The 27921-nt window shown below is 42.8% G+C and overlaps 1 protein-coding gene across 7 annotated transcripts in view; it reads left to right on the plus strand.

Annotated features, from left to right (window-relative positions):
• The window catches only part of RASGRP3 (RAS guanyl releasing protein 3), a 46056-nt gene that overhangs the window by 11748 nt on the left and 6387 nt on the right, over positions 1 to 27921 (plus strand). For 2 of the 7 annotated variants that reach the window (XM_033144499.1, XM_033144497.1), the window contains 12 exons: positions 10277 to 10469; positions 11572 to 11674; positions 12180 to 12242; positions 12780 to 12911; positions 14685 to 14832; positions 16297 to 16470; positions 18194 to 18310; positions 18832 to 19107; positions 23394 to 23471; positions 24446 to 24562; positions 26444 to 26559; positions 27607 to 27754. In XM_033144499.1, the coding sequence (XP_033000390.1) occupies positions 10400 to 10469; positions 11572 to 11674; positions 12180 to 12242; positions 12780 to 12911; positions 14685 to 14832; positions 16297 to 16470; positions 18194 to 18310; positions 18832 to 19107; positions 23394 to 23471; positions 24446 to 24562; positions 26444 to 26559; positions 27607 to 27754 (1542 nt within the window). In that variant the 5' untranslated portion in view covers positions 10277 to 10399. Of the gene's footprint in view, positions 1 to 4855; positions 4982 to 5082; positions 5229 to 10276; positions 10470 to 11267; positions 11367 to 11571; positions 11675 to 12179; positions 12243 to 12779; positions 12912 to 14684; positions 14833 to 16296; positions 16471 to 18193; positions 18311 to 18831; positions 19108 to 23393; positions 23472 to 24445; positions 24563 to 26443; positions 26560 to 27606; positions 27755 to 27921 lie in introns of those variants that run through there. The other 5 variants (XM_033144498.1, XM_033144500.1, XM_033144501.1 and 2 more) reach the window with 5 other exon arrangements.

Below are 27921 nucleotides of genomic sequence, written 5' to 3' on the forward strand. Positions count from 1 at the left end.
ATTTTTTGGTTAAAAAAACCCCCCAATCTTATACATGGAAAAATACGGTGTGTAGATAACTTTATGTGCTGTGTGAATATATCGGCTCATAGGGCAAGTCTGCTAATTGGTCTGTGATCATTATTTTTGCAGGTGGGGTGAATCTAAGCACATGTCCCTTGAATGCACCATTTGTGTATTGCCAAGTTATTGAATTTGGATAAATGGATGGACTGAAGCAATTGGTGTCAAAACAAGCTAATCTCCCTGAGCAGTTCTTGGTATTTGCTTAAGCAATTAAAAGGGGAAATGCCCCCCCCCCAATTGCCCTTCTGCTGGCAAGAATGATCATAGCAGATTCCAGGACTCTTCAACCTTGACCAATGCTTAGAGATTGTTCCTGATGTTACTGTGTGGATTTGTAATCATCAGTGTGTATGAGAGCTTTTATAATATGTTGCAATTCTGTGATAGCAGAGTCAAGGAGTCGGGCATAAGTGATAACACTGCAGACGGCGCTGTAGATTGGAGCTATGCAGATGGGATTCTCCTCTCTAGTTGGGTGCAATAGATGGAATGTGTTGGCTTTGGATGTGGGAAACTCAGGTTCAAATTCTTGTTTTAGCCGTGAAGCTCAAGTCACTATTGTCAGAGTTAAGATGAGATAAATCCATGCTATTGTCCTGAGCTTTTAAGAAGATAGATAGGATACAAAATTGATTTTTAAAGTCTTCAGTTACTTTTCCCACGCCATCTGTCTCTTTCGGGTACTTTTAGTAGAAGTACTTTTAGAAGAAGTGTGCATGCACACGAAAGCTCATACCAAGAACAAACTCAGTTGGTCTCTAAGGTGCTACTGGAAAGAATTTTCTATTTTGTTTAAACTAACTGTCAGTGTTGTGTATCACACACAATAATTGTTTATAGGATATTTGCCTATACTGCCTTTCTTAAATAACCAAGAATACAGTTTGTTTATTTTTATTAATTTACAAAAAAATATATTTGCATACAGCAGTTTCATTTAAAAAAAATCAAAGCAATTAAGAACCACACGAAAATGAAAACAGATAAGCACTTAGCTATTATGGACATTTTTTCTTACTTGTCTGCATGATTGTCTTCATGTTTTGGCATTAACTGAAACACAAACAGAGCAGTTGTAGTTCGCCTTGTTCTGTTTAGAACATCTTAACTCTATCCAAGATGGTGCTTCTGATCTTTCCTCCCAAACCTTCCTCCTCATGTTTTTATGAGATGGGTTATTAAGCAGGCAAAATAGCCAGAAAGGAAAGGCTTATATGCAGTCTCTTACCACCCGTTCCTTCGCTCAGACTGACACCCCCCCTGAGGCTGCTATTGATTGTCGTCATTGTGGGAATGTTGTGCACAATTGTATGTTACGTCTAATTTGGGTCTCTGCTGAATGAATGAGCACACTGGGTCTGACCCAGGAGCATTTCCACATTAGTCCTTTCCACCAGCAGTGGCTCCATTCATTCACTCATTTTCCCCCAAAGTGACCTTTATCTAAATGAGTTACCCCTAGTTTCCTACACTTACACCCAATGTAGGATCAAAGTTGTTTTTATTGCTGTTCTTAGTGACTTGTTGATCTTCCAGCAAAAGTGCAGTGCAAGCTTTGAGGTCTGAACTATCTCATTTAGTTTGGAGGAATTTGTTACACATTCGATGGTGACCTCTCTGTTACCTGCCTCCGCTACCACACCTTCCTGTTCTAAAACCGTATTGTGGGGTTCCTCAATTGGAAACTTTACTAATTCCTGCTGCATTTCTTAAACAAAATGGGGTGCCCTTTAAGCCCACATTTCGCTGATAGCATGGGAAGTATTTCTTGGTAGATTAAAAAAAAACCAACGGCCCACAGCTGTGTGGGGATGGGTTCATAAATATGTGTGTCTTTCTTATGGAACAGGGACACTCTTTCCTTGTAGACAGCTGATCACATCAGAAGAACCATGTGATAGGCTGTCCAAGTATTGCCTACAAGCTATTACAAATTGCATTAATGCATGGTGGGATGAACCCATGGAAAACCTCCCACCATGGTAGGGTAACACTTAAAAGGGAATTTGAGGTGGAATTGTCCAGGAAGTTGTCCACTTCATCTGATTTTGCTTTGAATTGGAAGCTGAATGGTTAACTGGTGTAAAGGCTTGTCAATTTCGCCTACATGGTCTCGGTGTTACAGTACAAGAATAGGTGCTTTATTTAATACATAACTAATTTGCTTCAGTACCAACTCCTCACTATATCTTTGGTCCTCCACATGTCACTGTTCCATAGCAAGACGAGTGCTTCAGCAGGAAGGCTAGTTCTCTCCACTGCGAAATCAGAGCATTCAGAAATATATTGAAGAACTCAGCCGCACTAGTAAAAACAACAAAAAAGGCATTTAAAATGCGTTATAACACTGTGACACTAGATGGCGCTGTAGAGTTCCATCCTTCAGCAACGTGATTTCCTATTATGAGCTTTACAATGTGTTTTCCCAAAACTTTTTCTGATGTGTCTCTAGATCCAGCTGAAGTCCATAAATCTCTGGAAATGGTCTGATAATGGGGTTGGTCATCCATTGATTCATGGACTAGCTTTCTTGTGGAATCGCCTTACCCAATATGTGCCCAATCAACTGCTTCAATTTGCAGAACTGGCCACATCCTTCTTGTTCCACAGTTTAAGAAATTGATAAACTGCCTGGCTAGTGCATTCACTGTATTTTTTTCAGTGTCTACTTAAAACATTTTTGTTTAGTCAGTCCTATCTAGATGTTGCTTTGTTTTAATCTTTTACTGCTAGTTTTAATTAATTTTAAATGTTTTAGTTGTTTTTTAACTGTTTTAAAAATAATTTTACTATCTCTTGTAAATAGCTTAGAAGTTTTATCAAGTGGTATATAATTTATTGTTCAATTAATCAACTGAAACTTTTTCACCTGATTTGACTGAATAATTCAAACAAACTGACACATTATGAAAGGTAGAAAGTACAAGGTGATTTAGAATGTAATGAATTAAAAGCTCATCTCTTAATTGTGAGAAGGGAGCTTCCATATTTAGAGTTCAGCCATATTTCACAGTTTTCAATATGCATGTCCCAAGAAAGACAGTGTTTTGGTGACCAGCTAAGCTTATCACGCAAAAATGATAAGTGTCACCCTTTGCTGTTTGACCTAATCACGCTTCAGACACAGCTGTGCAGAAAAGCCTCCAGAGCCTAGTTGTTGAGGCATCAGGCATGGAGAACCTGTGGCCCTTGTGGTGTAGCTGCACTTCCATTAGCCACAGCCTGTGGTCAGGAATGATGTAGCTATAGTTCACCAACATCTGAAAGTCCACAGCTTGGAAGCAAGGTTGCTGAACAAAGTTGAAGCTTGCCTTACAAAGCTCAGGGAAACTTCTCAACCAGAATCAGCTAAAACCTAGGCAGAGTCCTTCTACCTACTCTTAGAATAGTCATTTATGCGTTGCCCAAAAAGAGGAAATACATCCTGAAAAAGAGGACAAAGGAGGACACAGATTTGCATACCAGTTGCAAATGCTGCTTTCTACAACAGTGGGGAAGATAGTGATCAGGTGACCTGTGTGTCTTGCTCTGTCAGCTAACCAGGTGTTAATTGTTGCTGAACAGTTTTGAGGTCCCTGCTCTGCCCTCATAGGATTCTGTATCGTTAAATCCAGAGCATTTGCATCCGGCAGGCCTTCAAGGAGAGAATGCCTTCAAATACAGAACTGCACAGACTGCATAAAGGTCCTTTGCTTCCTTTAGCACAGAGGTTGGGAACCTGAGGCCTTTGGGAGCAGAATGCAGGCTTCTCCACACATCTCTTGGGACTCTGCCCAGGCCATGCCCATAGGTCATACCTCTCTCTGTGCCTTCCTCGCATGCTTTTGCATAGCTGGAATGTATCCTTGAACTGTGATCATTCCCAGGTGGGGTGATGTGTGTCTGGTCATCCCCACCACTGGTATGCAGCTGCCCCAAAAGGTGACCTACAATGGAATGTGGCCCTCAGGCTGCAAAAACTTCCCCACCCCACCCCGCCTGTCATGGAGGCTTCCTAAGCTTGGTCAGACAAGCTTAGGCATTACGCCACTCCCTTCCTCTTTGGGTGTGGGTGTTTCTCCTTGTGGCTCTAGCTCGGAGACTGTAGTGTTCCCTAGAGCCTTAAATTGTGTGGGTTTTTCTGTACCTGTGTCTTGAGCTGGGGATGGAGAAGAAATTCTGTGTGAGAGTTTTGGTTGGTTGGTTGTAAGTTGCCTTGGGGAGCCCTGGGCAAGATAAAGCAATTAACAAATTTAAATAGATAGATAGATAAGGAACTGGAAACAGGATTACACAGGATCTCTTATTTCACAAGTTCCCCAGTGGAGAAACAGGCATTGTTCCTGTGGAGCGGAATGTCCCGCTTTGAAGCAAATCATACAAGAAAAGGCAGCACAAGTTTAATGTGCCATGTTGTGAAGTCCTAAAGGTGGGGAACACCCAGCAAAGTCCTTCTGAAGTTTGGCTACCACCCAGCCAGTGATGCAAGAATGCTTTAGTACCAGATGGAAAAACAAAATACACAGGTCCGTCAAACTACAGTAGAATGTTTAACTTTCCATCCTAACTGGTCCTGCCCTCTGATGAGGGTTATCAGTTTTATTTTATTATTTTTAATGGGTGATTTAATATCCTAATTGTGGGACTTGGCCCACGTTCCACTCAAATGTTTTAGCAAAGTCTGATGTTAAGAAAAGGATTGTGTTTTGGTGGTGTTGTTGTTTTTTAATGCGGGGTGGCAGGGAGTGGGGAATAATGATCTTCAGAGAGTCTGACCTCTTGGCACAACAGAGAGATTTATCAGAGGGGGCATGTGACTAGTTAAGACACACAACCCCAGCTTGAAGGAAACAGCTGCTCATTTATGCTTTAACACTTGGCAGCTGGACAAAGAAGGGAGATGTTTGTGTTGAATACCTCCGCAGAACGAAGTACAGTAAGTAATTTTCCTTGTTGTCGTTAGGCTGGGCGTGTGTTTGCGTTTTTATAAAGCCAGGAATGCTTCCTACTTTCTCTTCAAGCGTCTTGCAAAATCCCCGTACAGCTGAGATGCAGCTTGTCACCACTTCACTGATCCAGTTCCAAAAACAGCAGTCTTTTCCAGGACCCATTATTAGCAAGACTCTCCTTTGTGTTATAAAATGGGGACCTGCCTTGCTGTGTTTTGCTTTAAGGAGGAAAAGGTAAAGTTGAATAAAATAGTTGACTGTTTGGCTTGCCAGGTTCAGGAGAGGACAGAGGTGGTGTTGCAGTGATGGAGAAGCTGCACCTGGGAAAGTTCTCCCTCCTGCAAAACAATTACAGGTGTAAAAACCTGTCTTTATTTTGGAAGGGTGTGTGTGTCCTGTTAATGGTCTGATGATTTTGTTTCCCTGTCATGTAACGAAGTGGGTCACAATGTAATGTCGTCTTTGTATTTCACTTTAGCTGTCCCGCTGCTGTTTACAAAGGAATTCATTCAAAGCAGCACAGTTTCGGGAGCTGTTAATTGTGGTGGTGGGGAAGCAGTTGGAAGGGCACTGACTTTTGGTTAATAAAAATGAAACGAGCAGAAATGCCATATTTCATCAACTGTGCTTGAGAGCACTTCAGGAAACATTTGTCACCTTTGTATACAGTATACAGAGAAGGGAAAACCGGCTTGCAACAGGCACCAGGTTTACTGCCATTTAATATTTGCTCATATTTTGGGTGTGTGGGTGTGTGGTATTACCATCATGTTCCTAGCGGGGGGCCGGCAGATAGCATGGGAGGGTGATTCCCTGTGTGCCCTGCTTGAGAACTTCCTGGAAATGACCCATTGGCCGTGTTCCTTTAATTGGTCTTATCTAAAGACTGTTCTAGTACAGTCATACCTCTGGATACGAACGCTGCGTGTTGCGTTCGTCACGGGCTATGAATGCGCCAAACCTGGAAGTACCGGAACGGGTTACTTCTGGGTATGGCGGTTCGCGCATGCGCAGAAGCGCCGAATCATGCTTTACACGTGCACAGAAGTGCCGAATCGCTTCGCGCACATGCGCAGATGCGGCGTTTCAGGTTGCGCGCTGCTCATGTTGTGAACGGGGCTCTGGAACAGATCCTGTTCGCAACCAGAGGTATGACTGTACTTGCATCAGAACAGTGTAAAAACCAGTAACTTTTTCATTCCGTTTGTTCCAAAATTACATTGAAGTGTTAAATGATTGGCAGAAAATTATAGACCTTTCAGTTCGTTAATATACTGTCACAGTCATGGGAAGTAAAACCAGACAGTGATGCAAATGGGCATTGAGTGTATCTTCTTGGAGTCTGGTTCTGAATAGGGCAGATCTCCCTTCTACAATTTCAACATGTGGTTTGTTTGTTTTTTGCAACTGTTCCGGATTTTGGAATGTTTATGTCGTATTAATTTAGTGTGAAGTGCCTTCGGAGGGTATATACTAGGAGTAGGGACCCTGTGGCCTTCCATATGTTTATTGAGCTCCAAATTCCATCAGCCCAAACCTGCACAGCCAATGGTCAGGGATGATGGGAGTTCAACACATCTGGAGGGCTGCAAGTTCCCCTGCCCTGGTATGAACCCTAAAAGACAGAATAGAAATCTGTGTAGCAGTATTAGTAGTAATACTGTACATAATAATCTCTTTCCCAGAACATTTTCACACCGTGTCTTTTCCCCAGAAGTAACAAAAAATGGTAACAGACCTTTTTCACAATCCAGGCAAAATTGCCTGAGAATTGCATTTTCCTACCATTCAAACTGCAGTGTTGAGTTGCTAGGGAAATGCGTCCTTCATCCAAGTGAAGGCTTGGCTCAAAAAGCATTGTTGCCCATGACAAAGGACAAAATGGCGTTTTTCCCTTTCCTGCCCTGTACCACATACAGAATCTTTGCCTTCTGGCGGTTCCTTCACTGTGAGAAGAGAAGTTACAGGGAACCAGGCAGAGGGCCTTCTTGGTAGTGGTGCCCGCCCTATGGAACGCCCTCCCATCAGATGTCAAAGAAATAAACAACTATCTGACTTTTAGAAGGCAGCTGAAGGCAGCCCTGTTTAGGGAAGCTTTAAATATATTTTAATAATGTGAATCATTGTATTTTAATATTTTGCTGAAAGCCACCCAGAGTGGCTGGGGAAACCCAGCCAGATGGGTGGGGTACAAATAAACTATTAATTAATTAATTAATTAATTAATCTTCCCAGACTGTAAGCTGAATTGTACCTCAACACTGGTAGTGGAGCAGTGTTCTCTATCACACTTGAGGAAAATAGGCTAGCTAAGAAAGGGTAGGGTAGGGTGGCTGGCACAATGGAGCTCTGCCCTCTGGCATGTCACCACCACCCAGCACCTGATGCAAAAGGCAGCTGCCCTACTCTAACGGTAGGGCTGCCACTGGAGAGCTCCCATTGCTGTCAGTAGTGTTGATTGCATTATGAGGAACTATTGTCTGGTGCTCTGTTCCCTCCATATGTCTGCATGACTTTGAAAACATTTTTAAAAGGTGTTTTTTAAAAAATAAAAATAAAAAAGTTGCTGCTTAAACTTGGGCTACGTTTTCCTTATTTATAGCAGCTGATTATTTCTCACTATTCCATTGGAGCTGGAGTACTTATGTACCCTCCTAATAATCTGAAGAACAGCAAACATCTATTGCATACGAGCTGCAAACAAATGATTTTCACTAATTTATTGTAGTTGAGTGTTCTGGATTGAGACCTTGATGTGTGTGTTTGCATGAACTATTCCTTTTGTTCCATTTTAATTAAAATCTCCTCCTCTCCACAAAGCTTCCAGTAGCCCAGATAGGAAAAATATATTCGCACACTTTGGGAAAATATATCATAGCAAACAACAGCTTGGGGGGGGGGCAGTTTTCATTGGGGAAAGCATCAAGGTGGAAAGAGTCAATTCCCCTATCCTGTGCCACAGTCCCAATCCAGATCAACCCATCCCACCAACAGCTGCTCTTTGCAAACTTTTGTGAGTGGAGATGTAGTCATATATCTCTTTTGTCATGTCTAGTTTGGCTCTCAGATCCTTTGAGCTGATGATGCTCAGGATTCGACCTGGAACCATCTACAACCAAAGCATACCCTCTGTCACTCTTCTGAGAATGGACATTCCTCAGTGGTAGAACATCTCCTTCATATGTAGACGGTTCCAGGTTCAATCCCAAGCATTGCTAGATAGGGTTGGGAGAGACCCTTGCCTTGAAACTCTGGAGAGCTGCTGCCAGTCAGTGTAACTGATACTAAGTTAGATGGGCCATTATAGGGTTGCCATATGTCCTCTTTTTCCAGGACAGGTCCTCTTTTTCATGGGTATGTAAAATGAAAGTCGTCATAGAGGTCCATAGTTAAAAGCTGGCAAATGCGTCCTCTTTTTTGCTCTTCAAAATATGGCAGCCCTAGCACAAATAAAGCTGACATTGTATACCATATATATAAGGCATCTTGCTACATTGAGCCATCCTGCATCTTTAACTGTTGTGAAACAGAGGATCTGATTTTGTACAACATTTCTGACCCTAGCTTCCAAATCAGCACTTAGCAAAGTATAAATGAAGGGAAAGGAGCCGGGCTTGGTTGATTTTGCCCAAAACAGAGGGGAGTGCTCTAACCACTAGCATCTCCTACCCTTTTGCCAGTTACTAAGAGGTTAGATCTAAGATTGCAGTCCTTAGCAAGGGCATCTTAAAATGTGTTATCTCCCCATCACTACTTATTTTTCTGTGGTTTTTGTCCTTTCCCTCTATTCGATGCTGTCTCTACAATGTATGAGCTCCTCTGTGATTTGTACATGTATGATTATTTTTACGGAGTAAGTGGAATTCCATGAGAGAGGGAGAATGGACAACCCGTCAGCAGCAGCAGGTCAGGAATGTGTGAAGTGGCAGCTCCCACTTAGAGGAGTTGCTAGAAACAACACATAGATTTTCCATTCAGCTGGAGGCTGATAATGCCTTTGCTGCAATTGGGGAGATGAATGGGTAGTAGAAAGAAAACACTCCTTGAGCACCAGGAACAAAACACTATAGGGCAGAGATCAAGACATAAAGCAAAATAACACAGTCCTGCTAGATTGCTGGAAAAGGTGCCATGCAAAGTCGAGGAACTAAATAGGTAACAATGTAGGTCTCCCGCCCCCAAGAACTAAGCCGGTCCCAAAGCCAGAAACAATCTTACAGGTGGAAATTCCTGGCTGTCCTTTCGGTACTCACAGCCTGTACTTTTGTGTGTGTCAGACAGAACAACCTGAAGGTTGCCAACTTTTCTCCTGCCTGGGATCCCACAACTTTTAACAGCTGCTTAATGAGCAAAAATATAGCAGGTAAAGCTTCTCCTGTCTGTTACACTATCAGAAGTTTTGCTTACTAAATTTCTGGTTCTCCCACCACACAGCTGTTAAAGTCACAGTCCTGCCAGGGTGGGGGAAGCTGGCAATCCTAACTGAATGGTATAGCTCAGGTGTGGGGGACCTCTGCCCCATGGACCTGTGGCCCTCAGGATTCTCCTCAGGCCATGGCCACTCTCCCCAAGCCCCACATGGGCATCTGCATAGACTCTTGGGGAAGGGAAAACTAAAACACTGAAAGAAGGAGCAATCTAGTTTCTTGTAAATGAAATGAAATGAGAAAGATAGTGCCTGCACATTTTGTCAGGTTCTACAAATGCTAGCAACTTACTCACAAGAAAGAAAGAAAGAAAGAAAGAAAGAGCTTTTTAAAAAAATACTGAGATTAAGATTCATTGGGGGAGGTATCACTTCCCCTGGCCCTCTCCCTCCCCGCAGCCACTGGTCTCCCCAGCCCTGCTCTGTACCCTCCGCAAGTGCTTTTGCCCGACTGGAATGTGTTCACGAATTGTGATAATGCCTCTTGCTTACCTAGATGGAGAGGAAGATTTGAAGCCATAATGGAGGCTACTCTCAAAAGGTACAAGTCATATCTGTTGCCACAGTGCCTTTTGGTCCTGTCCTTGCCTGTGATTGGCATGTGGCCTCTGGAAAGTTGCCTACGAGAGAATATACCGGTAGCCCTCAGTCTGAAAAAGGTTCATCACTCCTGGTGTAAATATTTAAACAATAAGAGCTGGTTCTGCTGAGAAGTTGCATTTCACTTCTTGTGTGGGCATATTATTGTTATTGTTATTATTATCTTTAAAAAGATGAGCTGAACCGTAAACATTTGGCCCACATATAAAACTGTAGTCTGGTTCTCTCTCCCACCCCACCCCATTTCTTTTTACAGTTTTCTGGTGAAGTGGTACAGATAATGTAACTGACAGACATCTAATGGAGCCACTGCTGCCGCCGCCGCTGCCCTCCTCTGATGCGGTGAAAGTGTATTCGTTCTTTTAACAGTTAAAGGACGATGGGGTCCAATACACTCGGGAAAGCTGCAACATTGGATGAACTTTTAAGCACCTGCATTAAAATGTTCGGTATGAGTCTTACTTTCCTCCCAAGTCCATCATAAGCTTTTGTGAACTCACTTTGTCGTATCTGACAAAATGGCCTTGAGTCCATGAAAGCTTGTGCCATAAAAAATTGCTTAGTCTTTTCAGGTGCCACAAGAGACCCTTTGATGGTCTAGTGGTAAAAATGTACCGGGTACTTAATGCTATTAGAGATTTTGGTCTCTTGAGTAGGTGGGTTTCCCCTCCCTTAAAATAATGCTGCATGTGTGCTATTGCCACATGTATAATCATAATAACCTGGATGTGGGGGTTTTTGAGGGGGGTGGAGAAAAAGATAGGAAATCCTGAGATGGACTATGAAGTTGCTGAGCCTATGCAAAGTCAATCCACCGCCAAACAAGAAAAAGGGGGAAGAAATTACCAAGATGCTGCTTGGGGCTGGATATGAATGGGTTGAATGCTGCAAAGTCAGCTGAATTTGTTTGGTTTTTTTTAAAAAAGAAAAAAAGTTAGGAATAAAAGAAGTTGGTTTGGACAGTGGATTGGAAGAGAGATATTATAAAATATTTAGCAAGACTAATCAAGGGTTTGTAGAACTGTTATTATCTTGAGCCTTTTCACACATTTCATTCTTCCTGCATAAAGGAAACTTCTGTGTATTGTTTGTAGTGTTTTCTTTGTTGCATGTTTGTTGAGAGGGATACTGGCATGATCAACTGCTGTGGTAAAAAGGATACTCTCACCTCAGTTGAAATGATGCAGAACATACTGTTTCTTACACAAATATTACCGCTGTGTAGGGAAAATGTAATGTGTGAAGCAACCTTCAAGACATTAAGGCACAAATTGCTCCTGAGGTTAAAATGGTGTCACCTTGGAAAAACAGCTGGTGTACACACATCCTTATAACTGATATCATGGGTGAGTTATTCTTTCTTTATAAATGTGCTCATCTCACTGCTAATGATAGTAAGCTATATTTTTTTACCTTTGCTAATATCACTTTAGAAAGTGTGTGTGTATGAGGGAGATGTCCAGTTGACTTTTCAATGTGCCTATTTTTACATGGTATCATTCATGAATGCATGTTATCCACTTTGGAATGTTATATATCTGTTTTTTGCAGATCACAGAGGGGAACTGAGCAACAGTCATCTGCCACGAACCTTCCTTTTAATGCACCGATGGTATCTACCATCCACAGAACTCGCAGGAAAACTTCTCTCCCTATATCCTTTCAGATACTCTATTTATTGAATAGTAGTTACTTGTATGATTTCAGTGTAGATAGCTTTTTAACAATGTACTTGAATAATCTTGGATTTTCTCCTTTGACTTCAAACTGGTCATCATAGGAAGGAATGGTGTATACACCATTGTATACATTCTGTACATTATAGAATGGTTATTTTGGAAAGACTTGCTGTATTGCTAGAGACTAATGGCCAATGTTAGCAGTGGGTCAAATTAATTGGCCTCCTGTATTCTAGACATTTTCTTGGTGACTTTTTCATTATACTGTTTGGTTTATCTTATTTAAAATACTCCTGTCCACACTTCATCACAATATGGCACCAGGTCGGGGTATAATAAAAAATATAATATACTTGCAAAACCAAGTACTGTGTTGAACATAGTGTTTATCATTTTATCAACTGCTTAATTGAACAAGAAAATGGAACCTTAGAAAGCCACTGAAACCAAAAGGCATGGCTTTTTCTTTAACTAAGCTACATATAGAGATGCTAGTGGGGAGAACTGCAGTGAAATTCGCTTAAAAATCTGCTACTTCATGAGGTAAATACAATTTTGCTCCACTTGGAGGTTTGTATGTTTTCTGAATAATTAAAAAAAAAAACTTTTTGTCATCTTTTGAAAACCTGCTTTTGCTCCCATGACTTTGTGGTGCTTAATTCCAGTAGATACTTACATTTTATTAGCACTTCATATTAAAATCAGCAGAATTTAGAGGAGAACAACTCAGAATCCTGCTGATTTTAATATGGATGTGTTCCCTGCCCCATTTGTGTACACTACCCCAAGATTCTTGTGCTAGTATAGAAAAGTTTTGAGAGATTATAAATGTTTGCATGGCAGGGAAAGCTTTAATGGTTAGGGATTATCCCATCATTACACCAGTGTGTGATGGATGAAGCCACACCCAAAGGACTGCTGCCACCAATGCAATTCAAGGCCCAAAGTTCTCTTCAACAGAGCTGTTGATTCATTTGATTTAAGGGAGGTTCATTTCCCAAAAGGTGGAGTAAGTTAGGCTTTTAGCACATAGTTGCTCCATGGCTTGATATATGAATAACTCTGCTGTCATGATTTCAGATACTGGATTTTGGAATTTCCTGCAGAATTCAATCTGGACCTTGGTTTGGTTCGTCTGACTGAGGAGTTTCAAGAACTAGCCAGCCACCTGGGTTACGAAGAGCACATCCATCTTATTGATATCTCTAGCATGTAAGGATTACCATCCGTGAGGACTGATTATTCTGCCAGGACTTCCTAGTAAGATTGAATATTGATATTGACAGCCGTGGCAAAACAGCAAAAAGGGTAAAGGAGGTGGGAGAGAACCATAATTAGGTAACTTGTCATCCCAGTACTGATCACTGTAACATTTTTTAAAATTCCTCTTCTTGTTCTTTGTGGTGTTATTTTTGTTGTTGTTGTTAGAAAAAGCCACTAGTTAAAATAAATATAAAATTTGGAATGTGTCTCTCTGATGTGTAAGGAAGTAGAACTCTGTGTTTGCTACCTCAGTTGACTGCTATTAGCAATGATAACTAAATTGACTCACCAGGTTCAGAGGTAATATATGTCTGAATGCCAGTTGCTGGGGACAAACAAGAAAGGAAGAGAGCTGTTGCCTTCATACCCTGGATTTGTGCACCACCTGGAGGAAGGACCAGGCCGGCCAGCAGCAGCCGTTGTGGTGGCACAGGAGAGACACCATTGCTCTACTGTCTTCCCAACACAATGAGCCATTGTCGCTTACCGAGAGGGAGAAAGATGGAGTGAGTTGTGGGGAACTTGGCCCACTGCAGCAAATTGTAAAGGAGCCAGTCTGACACTCGCCGCCATGCATGGCATGGGCCAAAGCTCCTCGCCCCTCCACTCTCTCACTATGTATTCACCCATGGTCTGCTGTGTTGGAAAGACAGGAGAGCAATGGTGCCCCCCATACACACACTGCCTCACTGCAGGGGCGTCGTAGGGTGGGGGCGGTGGGGGCGGGCCGCCCCTCGTGCCGCCCCTAGGCGGCTGTGTGCGGTGCTGCTGCTCCCGTGGTGACGGAGGGAGCGGCGGCGCGTGGGGTGACAAGCGGCGGCTCCTCCCACCATTCCCACGCGCCGCTGCTCCCTCCGTCACCCCGGGAGCAGCAGCGCTGCACGGACGAGGCTCCCGAAGCGGCGGCCCGGCATCCCCGGGGGCGGGGCGTCGCCGCATGTGCGTGCGTCATGACGCACACGCAGCGATGCCCCGCCCCCAGGGATGGCGGGGCCGCCGCTTCGGGAGCCTCAGCGGGCTGCAAAGAGCCCCAAAGCCGCAGCCTGGCACCCCTTTGCGCTACGGCAGCGGCTTCGGGGCTCTTTGCAGCCCGCCGAGGCCCCCAAGCCCCCGCCCGGCATACCCCGGGGGCGGGGCGTCACCGCACGTGCGCGCGCCATGACGCACACGCAGCGATGCCCCACCCCCGGGGATGCCGGGCCGTCGCCGCGCGTGCGTGCGTCATGACGTCATGACGCACGCACGCGCTGCGATGCCCCGCCCCCCAGGGGTGCCTCTTGGCTTCCCGCCCCGGGCAGCCAAGGGGCTAGGAATGCCACTGCCTCACTGGCTGCTACTGACATCAACTACCATTAGAAACTGAGATGCTGGACGTAATGGGCCCTTGTTCTGATCCAACAGAGCTATTCTTACAGACTTATCTTCAGAATGTTTCAAAACAGCTCATCTAAACATAGCTGTCAACCTTCCCTTTTTTGCGGGAGATTCCCCTATCAGTATTATAGTCTATAGTATAGTACTGATAGGGGAATTTCCCATTGCAAAAACAAGGGAAGGTTGACAGCTCTGCAGCTATGCATCTAAATTGAAGGAGATATCACTGTTTGACTTCACACAAACAAAATGCAGGGGTTCTTGGCAGCGCCATCACTGGGTTCTAGTTCCATGTTTGCATTATTGGGTGTCAGATCCTGAAAGTGGCTTCATCATTCTCTCTTGCAGTCCCTCTTATGACTGGATGAGGAGAGTCACACAAAGGAAAAAACCTTCCAAGAAGGGAAAAGCTTGCCTGCTGTTTGATCACCTGGAACCCATTGAGCTTGCTGAGCACCTCACTTTCCTGGAGCATAAATCTTTCAGAAGGATCTCTGTAAGAAACCTACAATTTCTAATGGCACTTGGGCTTTACGGCTCATATTGCCCATTTCCTTGAATCTGGATATACATTACATCAAATCTCAAGCTATGTAACACCATACATTTAAAGTGCATTACTTCCCCCAACAAATTCTGGCAACTGTAGCTATAGAGCCACAATTCCCAGCACCTTTAACAAATTACATTCCCTGGGATTCTTTGGGTGAAGTCAAGATCTTTAAATGCGCTTTAAATGAATGGTGTGTATGCAGCCTCAGTGTATACTAATTGCTTGTTGGCTGTAGCATTCTGGGGTTATCAGTGCAGTGCCCGTAGGCACCCTTATTTTTCCTTCCCCCCACAAAACCTCTACACCTTCCCTGCCCCCATGCTTACTTCTCCCTTCATCATGATGTGGAAAGAGTGGTTATCTTACCACTACCCTCACCTTGAAAAGCACCTAAAGGTTGAAAGAGGAAGTAAGAACAGCAGTGCTCTTTTCTACTTCTTCTTTCGGCTTGATGCACTTTTCAAGGTTTAGCTTGGCACCTGATGTGCTGAACAGAAACGGGAATGACTGAAAGTGTAAGGTGGAAAGGAAAGTGATGTAGGAGACATGGGGAGGAAAAACAGAATGCTTGTGGGGCGGCTGCCAGAAATTGGGGTGCTACAGGAGTTGGGGAATATTGTGTCTGTGAGAGAGAAGGTGGGCATATGCATGTGCAGGCACAAACACACAAACTGGATCCAGTAAAATAGATCCTGTTGAAATTGCTTATTTTTAATGAGTCTCCCCCTCCAAATCACCTACAAATCACAGGTCACATGTGTCCCATTAACTGAGCCATAACAATAATGGATCAGATGCTTTCCAGCACTACTGTGATATAGATAGATAGATAGATAGATAGATAGATAGATAGATAGATATCCCCAAAACACAGATCCTTAAAGATCCACATAGTTTTTACAAGGGAACTGCTCAGAACCACCATCAAATCATCAGGCACCTTTGTGTCCACAGATGTTTTCTGTATTTCATTGGTGGTTTTGTTGGCATCCTTTGTAAACAAATCAGGAAGTTCCATGAGGATCTAATGTCTTGGATCAAGGTGTTTGTGCTGCTTGCTGCTGGCAAGCTTCAGATCTGTGGGTGGGATTCAGCTAATGAGTCCCATAAGTGCAAGGACTTCTGCTTATGTTCAGGTTACATTTTTGAAAAGAAATATTGCAAAGATACCACAGGTCTCCACTGTGTTCCATTATCCAAACAGAAATGAAAGCTAGTAGTGCTCCCTATCCTTCAAGGACGCTCAGTGTTCATCAAACAATAATTAAATTATGTGCACTGAGGAGTTCTTTTTTTTTTTAAAGGTCAGAGTTCCTAAGTTTTGGGTCTTATCATGGAATGTTGGTCTACTCCAGTATATGTCCTTTTTGTGGTTTAGAAAAGCCATATAACAATGAATTTGTCTAGTTTACAGATTATCAGAGCTATGTGATCCATGGTTGCCTGGAGAACAACCCAACTCTGGAAAGATCAATCGCTTTATTTAATGGCATCTCCAAGTGGGTCCAGTTGATGGTCCTTAGCAAACCAACCCCTCAGCAAAGGGCAGAAGTAATCACAAAATTCATCAATGTTGCACAGGTAATAATGACCTTGGAATGAAATACTGTGGTATGGAGGTCCAAAATAAGAGGGTATGTAGGAAGCCCAGATACTAGTGTTCATAGTAAGGATAATGTTTACATTCTGTTTATCCCAGTGTTACTCCAGGTATCTTGATATTGTTCCTAATGTAAGTGTCTAGGTGGGAAGGAGTGGGGAAGGCAACAAACAATGCTGGTGGCAAAGGACATCCTTTTCTTGTACTTCTGTAAATTATTGACTGTGAAAGGGATGTGCTGGTGTAAATTCTTGCTGTAGATTTGTTGTATACCAAAGATATTGTGATCCTGCATTAGAAATTTCCAGTGCACAAACTTCCACTCTAGCCAATCAAATGTTTTCTCTGCATCGAGAAAATAAGTGCTGCCTGTATTTGATTTAACTGTGATGCTTCCATACAGTCCACCAGTCTTCTTATATTTTAATTCTTAATGAAATCTCTTTGGTCCTTATTAATATGCATTATTATCAAATTGTTAAGCCTTTCTGCTACGATAGCTGTCCAGTTCTGGATACTTTGAGCCTTAGAGTAAGAGATCTGTACCTGACTTGGCTATGATTACCATTTCAGCTTCTGCTCAGGCCTTTTGTAACAACTTAATTGTAGCTCTGTCATTATTATACATATTAATTGTTGAACTATGCATTCTTCAAGTTTCTTATAAAATACAGTGGAGAATCCTACTGTCCTGGGTGATTTATTATTCTTAAGGTTTATATTAGTTTTGTTTGCTTCTTGAAAGGAACTTCTAAAATATTTTATTCAAGATTAGAGGATTTTGGTAATATTATTCCAGCTAAGAATTAATCATTTACACATTTAGGTGGGTTTGGGGATGTCACAGTAAAGTTCATGTATTAATATATCTACTAGGATAGTTTGAAGAGAGAGAAAAAAAGAAATACAGTTTGGCAAACAATTTTTTTGCCTTTCATTTTTAACATAGTTCTCATCAGGCACCATGCCAACAGTCAAGAACTATTATTCTAAGCCTTGCACATTGGAACAAATAACTACAGTGGTACCTCGACTTACAAAATTAATCCGTTCCGAAGGCGTGCTCGTAAGTCTAAATCTTCGTAAGTCGAAGGCGCCATCTTGGAACGGGAAAAAAAATCGTATGTCGAGAAAACCGCATTCAAAACTTCGTAAGTCGAGGTATCGTGCCGCCGCTTTCCCTTCGTAAGTTGAAAATTTCGGAAGCGGCAGCCATTTTTTCGCTTCCGGAGGTCATTCGGAAGTCAAAAAATACGGAAGTCGAGTCGCTCGTAAGTTGAGGTACCACTGTATAAGGTAAAAGGTAAAGGACCCCTGGATGGTTAAATCCAGTCAAAGGTGATTATGGGGTTGTGGCACTCATCTCGCTTTCAGGCCAAGGGAGCCGGCGTTTGTCCACAGACAGTTTTCCGGGTCATGTGGCCAGCATGACTAAACCGCTGCTGGTGCACAGAGGACTGTGACAAGTGCCAGAACGCACAGAAACGCTGTTTACCTTCCCGCCGCAGCAGTACCTATTTATTTACTTGCACTGGTATATTTTTGAACTGCTAGGTTGGCAGGACCTTTGCTTGTTATTATCAGTTGGATTATCTGGTAAGTGTGTGTATGATTGCAGATAGAGCCATACATTTGTCTTGTTAGAATAATGAAACAGGTAACATTTTTATCAACAAGTAAGCAATGTGTCTAATTTCTCTACAGAAACTTCTTCATCTTCAAAATTTCAATACCCTGATGGCTGTTGTAGGAGGACTAAGCCATAGCTCTATTTCACGTCTCAAAGAAACTCATTCTCACCTTTCCTCAGAAGTTTCAAAGGTATGAGAGCACCTCTCTTGTAGTGGACTCACATCTGTGTAAATATTATATAGAGGAACATGAGCAAACTCAAATGTAATCTTTCAAAAAGATGTCCTTTCTTACTGGTATAAGGGAGACTGAGAGCAAGTGAAGGTGCCTCATACTGAGTCAGGCCATTGGCCCATTTAGCCCAGTCTGTTTATTAGCAGCATCTAACCAACATCTTGGGCAGGATTCTTTCCAACCCCACTATCTCTTTTTTAACTGGAGGTTCTGGTGATTGAACTTGGACTTCCTGCATGCAAACTATGTGAACTCCTTCTGAGCTATGATCTTTCATAAAAAATGTGCTGGAAGAAATCGTGTGAGTTGCTGCTTCTGTTATTGGATCATGCCCCTCACCGCCGTTCCCCCCCCCCCAAGAAAAGGTTTCCAGTCCTCCCAGTATGATTTCCCTAAGCTCTGCCTCTTTAAGATAAATCAAAGCAATGTTAAGAATGCTTTTGCGGAGTTTTGCTTCTTCTATACCTTGTTTGCAGGACTGGAATGAAATGACCGAGCTAGTCTCTTCCAATGGAAACTACTGCAGCTACCGCAAAGCTTTTGCTGATTGTGTTGGCTTCAAAATCCCAATCTTAGGAGTCCACCTGAAGGACCTGATAGCCGTTCATGTCGTCTTTCCAGACTGGATCAATGAGAACAAAGTCAACATAGTTAAAATGCAGCAGCTTTCAGTCACCTTGAGTGAGCTGGTTTCCCTGCAGACTGCTTCTCACCATCTTGAGCCAAACATGGATTTAATTAACCTGCTAACAGTAAGTTCTGTTAAATTTGAATTTGAAAACGTTCCTTTTCCTTCTGTCACTGTCTCCTTTGAGAGCAAGGAGGAGATATAAAAGGCAGGGGTGAATTTGGTAGACTTGCTAATTGAACAGATTACACATTTTCTGGGGGGAGGGGGAACCAAATTAATTAGGGAGAGATAAAAATGACCAAGACGTGAGAATATTAAGATGCCAGCTAGGTAGGAATTAACCAGGAAGGAGCCTTACTTCATTTCTGTAGGTTTCAAATACTTTATTTTACGATGTAGATTATTCATTTCACAACTTTGATGAACTATTTGCACAAATAATTTATCCTTGTCATTTGATAAAATAAATTCACACCCTCTGCTGAATGTGCACTGATATTGGCCTGGTTCGTACGACATGGTAAACCAAACTATGGCTTCCAGTTCATGGTTAGTAAGGAGAGAACTGAACCACAAGACTGGGTTTGGGCAACGCACTAAGCCAAAGCTTAACTGCCCCTCAGTATTTTATTCAAGTTGGCACCCCTGCATATGCCCCTACACACACATGCACACAAGTAGTAGCACTGCTGCATGGCCTGCTTATTAAAATTCTTTCAGCCTTTTAAAAAAGTCTTAATTTGTGTGTCACAGTGATGGGGCAGGGCAGGGAATGAATATTGAAAGCTACATAATAGAACAATAAACAAATTTGGGTGTACTCTCTGTTTTCTTTCACTTTTTAAAAAAATTATTTTTGCGGGCACACATTTTCACTTCTGAACCACAATGCTAGCTGAAGCTCCTTTAATACAACTCACGGTCTCGCACATCTCCATGCCAGGGCTGACTTGTGGGGCAGCGAGGCAGCCTCCATTGCCAGGAGAGGGTCTGATTGTCCCTGGGATCTTGTGGGGTCTCACAAGCTCACATGGGCCTTTAAAGGGTCTGGCCACCTAGCATCATGTCCTCTCTTCAACTTGTCTTGTGACTCAGCATTCACATTCTCAGCATTTTTTCTCCAGCAATGGCTGACCAGAAAGATTCATAAGCATGAAGATACAATTGTGATATCCACCCCATGCAGTTAGTTCTCATAGTTGGGTAGCCAGAGAGATCCTACTTTAACAGGGAGGGTGCCCATGTGGCTGTTGTAGGTGGGAGCCAACAGAACACTTTCCATATTAAAATAAATTAATTAATTTATGTTCCACATCTGAATGTCAGTTGCCATTATCATCTTTGTAACATTTCCACCTCTGCTCTCGCACTACAGTACGTTATAAATAACAGTTCAGAAGCAGCCTTCTGCAGCTTGCCCAAATGGGGTCGATTCAGATTACAAGGAGCGCTGTATTTTGCACTCTTGTTTCCACTGGGATCCTTGATCCGGTCTTATATCTGGATATTTGGTATTCTTCCATTCTCTCTATTCTTTGCTCAAATAAATACATTGAAACTTTCCCCCACCCTGATAGATACGGCTGCTGCACATTAACAAGACGACCGAAGGGGAAAGTGGGCTGCAGGAAGATTGCGTGAGGTTCACGTCACTGCAGCAGTCTGAACATTGGCATCAGCTGTTGGTGTTGACGTGTGCTCTGCTGAATTTTATATAATTCAATCTGTATAAGGAGCTGAAGTGCAAAACGGGCTACTTTCAGCTTTGCTAAAGCATTAGTGAAAGCGAACCTTGTGTCTCCTGTAGCAAAATACAGTGAAGCTTCCCTGGAGGATTCTTGCCCTGATAATTTGTTGCAGTTATTGTTTACCTTTTCAGGACTGCAATAATGATGATGATGATGATGATGATGATGATGATGATGATGATGCTATTTAAAGACACTCAAGGCCATTCTTTCAAAGACTCATTACAAAACTGCCGCCTCCTTTCCTATAATCAAAACTAATCAGTTTTAGCATTGAGGCAGCATTGCAGAATTAATGTCCACTGCAGCTGGTACAACATGCCGGCCTCCATCCCTGTGTCTAGTAGGGCTGTGGGTTCGGATCAACTCGAGCTACTTCAAAACTTACAGTGTTTACAGACATAGCCTGGAATTCAAAGAAACACTTCAGGGAATCAGGGTTTTGCAGTGGGATCTTTATTCAACCACCTCCTGAAATGGATGTGACTTGGAACTTTCGGATTAGCATATTTCCCCTTTCTACCTTCGTGACCCATATTTCAAGGCCCATTATCATACCGGGAAGCTAGCCTGGCTATTCCAGGAATTCAAATACTTGCTTATATTTTAAAAGAAATTAGAAGGGTCTTGGCTTGCAGCCTACTCCCCACCCCAAACTCAGAACAGTATTACTTAGAATAAGTGGCTTTAAGGCTGTTGTCCTTTGGCCCTAAATCAGAAACAAAGGATGTAAATGTGTTTTCTTTCTCACATTCATCTCTTGTTCTCCTTGCTTTTTTTGCTCTTCCCTTTCCCTTGTTCCATCGCCGCTGTCAAATGTCTGATTGAAAGCAGTTTGAGGCAAGGGCCCCATGTTGATTTGCTTAGGCTGTGTACTATACAACCAATAAATGAATTAACAGTTATAATTAGTGTGGAAAGTGGAGGTACACTGAAGCACAGAACAATAGTTTGTATGCTGTGGTCTGTACCTCTTAACTAACCAACTCTGAAACTATGCAAATATCTGGAAAGTCCCAGATGTTTTTACAGTCTGCTAAAACTGTGGTGAATACGTTCTTTTTAATCAGACTGAAATTAACTCAGAGAAGTCGCTTTTAAATATAAAATTTGAAAACGAAAAATTTAAAAAGGGGGAGGGAAGAGGTTAACAAGATTAAACTCAAAGCTCTGGATTTCAGATGGACTCACAGTACTGTAGATAATGAGAAAAGAGGTTTGACAGAGTTGGGACCACAGAACTGAAAGCATAACTTCAAGTTCTCATTGATATAAGTCATGCATCTGGTCTATGGGGGACCACTAATAGTGTTCCCCCAGATGATCTCAGTGATTGACTTGGAGTGTACAGAGTAAGGCAGTATTTGGGGTATCTTGACCTAAGTTATTCAGTTCTCTGTACAAGAACCTAGTAGCAGATGGGTGTCGTGTGTTGCTGTTAGTCTTTCCCCATCACTGTCTAGCTGCAGCATTCTGCAGTAGCTGAAGCTTTTGGATCAGACCCAAAGGCAGTGGCATGTTATGATCCAGCCTACACAGCTCTCGTGTCCTTATTGCACAATTCATTTTGGGGAATGGCCCTGTGGTCAGTGAAAGGGAGACCCGAATCTTCTGACTTTTAATAGTTGTGTGGAAAAGGGAATTTATGCAGGTGCAGCCTTTGCACCCCTCCCTAGTCAATCTGTCCCACCCAAATTCCTTCTGCTACACAACTGTCAAAGATAGCAGATCCCCACCCTCTTTTCGATATGATCGTAGTGATTTTATGCTTTGAACATTAGCTGATGCTGAAGTAGATGTGTGGCTCAGTTTCTGTTCTGTGTCGTGATTGTTTATGAACAGTGCTTTTTTCTGGGGGTACGCAGGGGTACGCATACCCCAAAACATTTTGTGAATCTAAGTTTGGCCTCATTGAGGGGCAGTATTTCGATATGAGTAGGAAAATGAGAGTACCCCTAAAAAAAATTAAGAAAAAAAAGCACTGCTTATGAGAATTGAGTTTTGTTTGCAAATGTAAGCTTTTGCATTGGGGCAAAAAGCAAGCAGGAAGAAAAGTAGCCCGACTTGGACTATGTTCAGGAGATAGCAACCTTGGTGTCATCTCCACCAAAAACTGTGGCATTCAGTGCAGTTTCTGTACAAAACAGCCTCTGTTTCTTCCCATGTTTGCAGTTGCAGACATACACTATCTGGAACTGCACAGAGCGGAGGCTTTGCAGCAGAAAGATCATGGGGAAAGGATCAAGCACCCCAGACCCAGGGGCATAGGAAGGGGGGTGCAGCCCACCCCGGGTGTCACCCTGAGGGGGGGGACACAAAATGGCGGGCGGCACTCACCGTGGGACCTGCAGCTTGCCTGAGCCACACATCTTGGGTGTCCGCAGGCTCCGTGCTGTCCGCCCGCTACCTCCCCCCCAGCTGTAGGGCATCCGAGGGTGCACGTGCAGCTGGGCAATTCGCCCCACCCCTGTGGGTGGTTCGCCTTGGCACCCTGCCCAGGCCCTCCCCTCCCCCCACAACTGTGTCTGTTGAAAAATTGTAATTTTCTGAAGCCGTTGGAGTTATGTTACGCTTATTTTGTTACACTTCTTTAGTTCCACCCCAATAATGAAAATAATGCTTTTCATCATTATTATTATTATTCTGGTTTGACTCTTAGCTTTCCCTGGATCTCTACCACACAGAAGATGATATTTATAAGCTCTCACTGGTGCTCGAGCCAAGGACTTCAAAATCAGTATGTAACTTTTTCTGGTTTTATGAGTAAAAGGAATTCCACTGTGTTATAGCTTTGTAATATACTTGTTTTTTTTAGTATTATTTATTTATTTATTTATTTATTTAAGAAAGAAGTACTTTCCTGCCAGGAAGATCCAGCACTACTCCTCCCCCCCCCCCCATTATTAATATTCACAGCAGGATGGGAGGGAATGCAAAATGGTCCGAAGTGACCTTACCTTACTTTTGTTTGAGAAATTGGGGAAGGGGAAATGTTGGAAGTAAAATTGCATTGCTGCATACGCAATTGAAAAACGAAATGTGCTTCCTGCTTCAGAAGTTTTTTCCGTTTTTGATTGTTGATAACTTTTTATTTATTGTTTGCATATTCAGCTGTCCCTAACACTCTAGAGTAGAATGCCACTGATTATTCATTGATTACCAGGCACCCGGGACAGTGATGGCATTGTTGAAGGTCACTGCCTTGTTGCTGTTTCATTCTTCCATTGTAGTAATATGCAAAGGAATCGGAGAGAGAAGGAAACAGAGTCACATTGTTAAAAAACAGACAGACACAGGACAGGATTCGACCAAGCAGTTTCTGTAGTGCAGCAGAGGCTTTCCCACCTCTCCTCCCCCCTGCCCCCATTGCCAATTGGAGGGGGGACCCAGGAGAGCACATGCGGTGGGGGTGGGGAGTGGAGATCAGGCAAGCAGAAACGCTTGTGCTGATGGAACAATCATATTAGTGTGATGTTGTATCTTCACTGCAGCCGTTCCTTCTGGTGCAAAGTTATTTTCACTTGATCTATTTCATAGAGCTTAAGTATCGCACTACTACAAGGGGTAAGGACTTTTAGCCTATATCTCATGTGAAGGTTGAAACGCTAACTTTGGACTCACTCTGCAGCAAGCTGCGCATCCTTTAAGAAGTCACCCTTAACTTCATTCACAGTGAGTCTCCTAAAAATGCTTTTTTATTTTATTTGTTAGCAGCCTACCTCTCCAACAACCCCTAACAAGACAGTGGTGCCACTTGAATGGGCGTCCGGAGTCATACCGAAACCTGACCCGAACCTTATTAACAAACACATCCAAAAACTAGTTGATGTAAGTATTTGAGAGAGTGCTCAGATTGACTTATGTGGCTGCTCATGGGTGTCAGTCAGGTGCAGGAAACCTTTGGCCCTCTAGATGTTGCTGAACTACAGCTCCTGTCATCCCTGGCGAGGCTTACTAGGGCTGATGAGAATTATAGTTCAGCAGCACCTAGAGAGACAAAGGTTCCTCACTCCTGGCATAAGTGAAGGGCAGTTTTACAAGAGTAAGTTAAAAAAAAAACTTATTTCCTGTTGTTACTATATTTGAAAACCAATCAATTCCAGTGGTATGAGTTATGACTGGCAAATAGGTAATGGGAGGTGCATGTTCTTAGGGCTGCTTCACAAGCAACAATATGCTACATAGGTAGAAAGCCAAATAGAAACCATGGGCATGTGCTATTGCGCATAGGTTCACTTCAGCGCATGTGGTACCCATTCCTCTCACACCATAAATCAGTGGAACTTGAGGCAATGTATCTGGGTGTGACATATACTGCATCCCATATACTGACCCAGAACTGCATCACATGCCTTCAACCTATAGATGCTGCCACTATACAATTATATCTTCCCATCATGTGCGCTCATGGCAAACAGATGTGTGTGCATGCTCATCATATGTGGTGGTGTGCACAAAATAAACATAAAGTTCTTTTCAGATATAATCTAAATTCACGTGGGAAATCATGGCTAAAGCACACTGTAGAAGTGAGAACTAATGTAATTGGTGCAATTGGCTACAAACACTGTCAAAGAGGAGTCAATTTCAGGTGGCAATTCCATCTGTATTGAGGTACCAAGGTGCCCTCTGGTTAAACTTCTAGGCAGCTGGCCAGAAGCATTGTCGGCAGGAAGGAGTTCCAGGACTTCTGTGCTGAGATCCAGATCTCCTCCCCTTTCTCAAAACCTAAAAGCTTAAGTTTTTTTGTTTTTGTTTTTACTTCTCGCAGGGGTGATGAACCTTGTGGTCCTTCCGATGTAGTTAAACTACAACTCCCATCATCGCTAGCCTTTGGTCATGCTTTCTGGGGCTGCTGGGAATTGGATCCAACACCTACCAGAGGACCACAGGCTCCCTACCTTATAGGGTGGCTTGGTGCTCTAGGTGAGATCCCAGCCCCTGACATCTTAATTTGCCCAGAAGCATCTATACATATAAATTGGCATGTGCAATTTTTTTCTGCAAATTTGGACCTGGGCTCCAAATTCTTTAAGGATCTAGCGGTATCCCTGGCAGCATGTATGAACTGCAGCTCCTTTATTACAAACCCCCAGCATTAACAACCCCCAATCAGCCTGTGGGGTTGGAAAGCACAGTATTTAAAATCCATAATGAATATATAAATGTATTTACCTTTCTGTTGGTGGGCCTTTAAGCTGAAGTTCACTTACTCCGCAGCTGACCTACATAGTCCGCACCAATAGGATCCAGGGATCAGGTCCAAATTACCTCTGAGTAAATGTGAAGGTTTCTCTTTCATCCTCGATCACACAGAATACCACAGAGTTGGTGTCACCTCTGATAAGGCCCTGCTCCTGGTAGACTCCTGCTAAACTTAAGTCAGCAAGGACACCCAGAGTAGGAACTTAGATTGATGAATGAAATGCACAGGAGAGTATATATTGGGGAAGGGGGGAGGTGTGTTTTCATTTAGTGGTTAGTTGAATCATCTTTCTGTATGATACAGACATATCAGTTCTTGATATGAATCAGTTGTTCGAAGCTGGTTTTTGCTTTAAGATATTGGGCATATAGTACCTGACCTTCGGTAATGTTCTTCATTTAATGGTTGTTATCATTATACTTGGCTTTGATTTTAAGGGAAATTGTGTTGTCATAATCTATTGCCCTTTACTTTCCACTGTATAATTTTCTTGCATTTTTCAGTCTGTTTTTAGGAACTATGACCACGACCATGATGGCTACATCTCTCAAGAAGACTTTGAAAGCATTGCAGCTAATTTCCCTTTTCTGGATTCGTTCTGTGTATTAGACAAAGATCAGTAAGTGGTCTTGCTCCTGTTATGGTTTTGCAGTGCAACCTTCTGCAAGTTTACTCAGAGGTAGCTCCCTATCATGTTCAGTGGAGATTACTATCAAATAAGTGTGCATAGAATTGAAGCCTTAATTTAGAAGTGTCAAGAAACAAACAGAAATTACTTAAATTTGTTTTAATTTATACCCAGCCATATCCAGAATGACCAGGTGGCTGCTGGCATTTTCTTCTCTCACTCACAATCTAAACAGCCCATGGAACGAGTGATTAATATTCCCATTTTACATGCAAGAGTGACCATACAGTGTAAGCTGTTTAGTTCAGGGTCCAAACTCAGGTTCTGATGCACATAGGTGAATCAGAAGTGCTTAAGGGATTGTGGCCACATAGGTAGAATTTATCATATTCATACATTCATATTATCTATTTATATTATTATTTATATCATATTATTTCTATCTATCATAAATAGAAAGGAAAAAGGATGAGCAATACTATAAAGATACTCGCAGAATGCTTGTTATTAAACCTGGGTTGTATCCTACCCTGCCATCCCAAGTGAAACAGATTTCCACTCATACAAATGGACTTTCCCTTCCTTTTTAAACCCTCAGCAAGAATTTGGGAACCCTGTGGAGTAGATTGAGGGACTGCAGGAGGGAAGAGAAAGTCCCATTGTGCTCATGAAAGTCTATTTACGCAGCATTGGACATAACCCACTTATTATTTCATGACACTCTGCATCATACATAAGTTACATGGAACTGATTACTCATTGGCTATGAGGATTGCAGATGAAAAGTTCTGTTGTTCAGTATCAACGTTTTCTAAAACAAGAGAGACGATGCCCGTGGAGGAGGTACAGGGTGCTCTGTTTATCTGTTGCAGGGGCTGCCAATGAGGTGCCCTCCAGACGTTGTTGGACTCCAACTCCCATAAGCCCTAGCCAACCTGGCCAGTAGTCAGGGATAATGGGAGTTGGAGTCTACCCGATCTGTGGTTTAGAACTAACAGATCTCTCCACTCCCCCCCCCTTTTTTTCCTTTTGAAACAGGGATGGCCTTATCAGCAAAGGAGAAATGATGGCATATTTTCTGAGGGCCAAATCACAGCTGCAGTGTAAAATGGGACCAGGTTTTATACATAACTTTCAGGAGATGACCTATCTTAAGCCAACGTTCTGTGAGCATTGTGCTGGATTTGTAAGTATGGGTTAGTGCAGTTCTAATGTACTTATGGTTGGACAGTGTTCTCGAAGCTTCCAACATGAGTCTGACCAAACTGCGGGAGGCAGTGGAAGACAGGAGTGCCTGGCGTGCTCTGGTTCATGGGGTCACGATGAGTCAGACACGACTAAACAACTAAACAA

This window comes from Lacerta agilis, chromosome 3 (assembly GCF_009819535.1).
Source record: "Lacerta agilis isolate rLacAgi1 chromosome 3, rLacAgi1.pri, whole genome shotgun sequence".
Lineage (NCBI taxonomy): Eukaryota > Metazoa > Chordata > Lepidosauria > Squamata > Lacertidae > Lacerta > Lacerta agilis.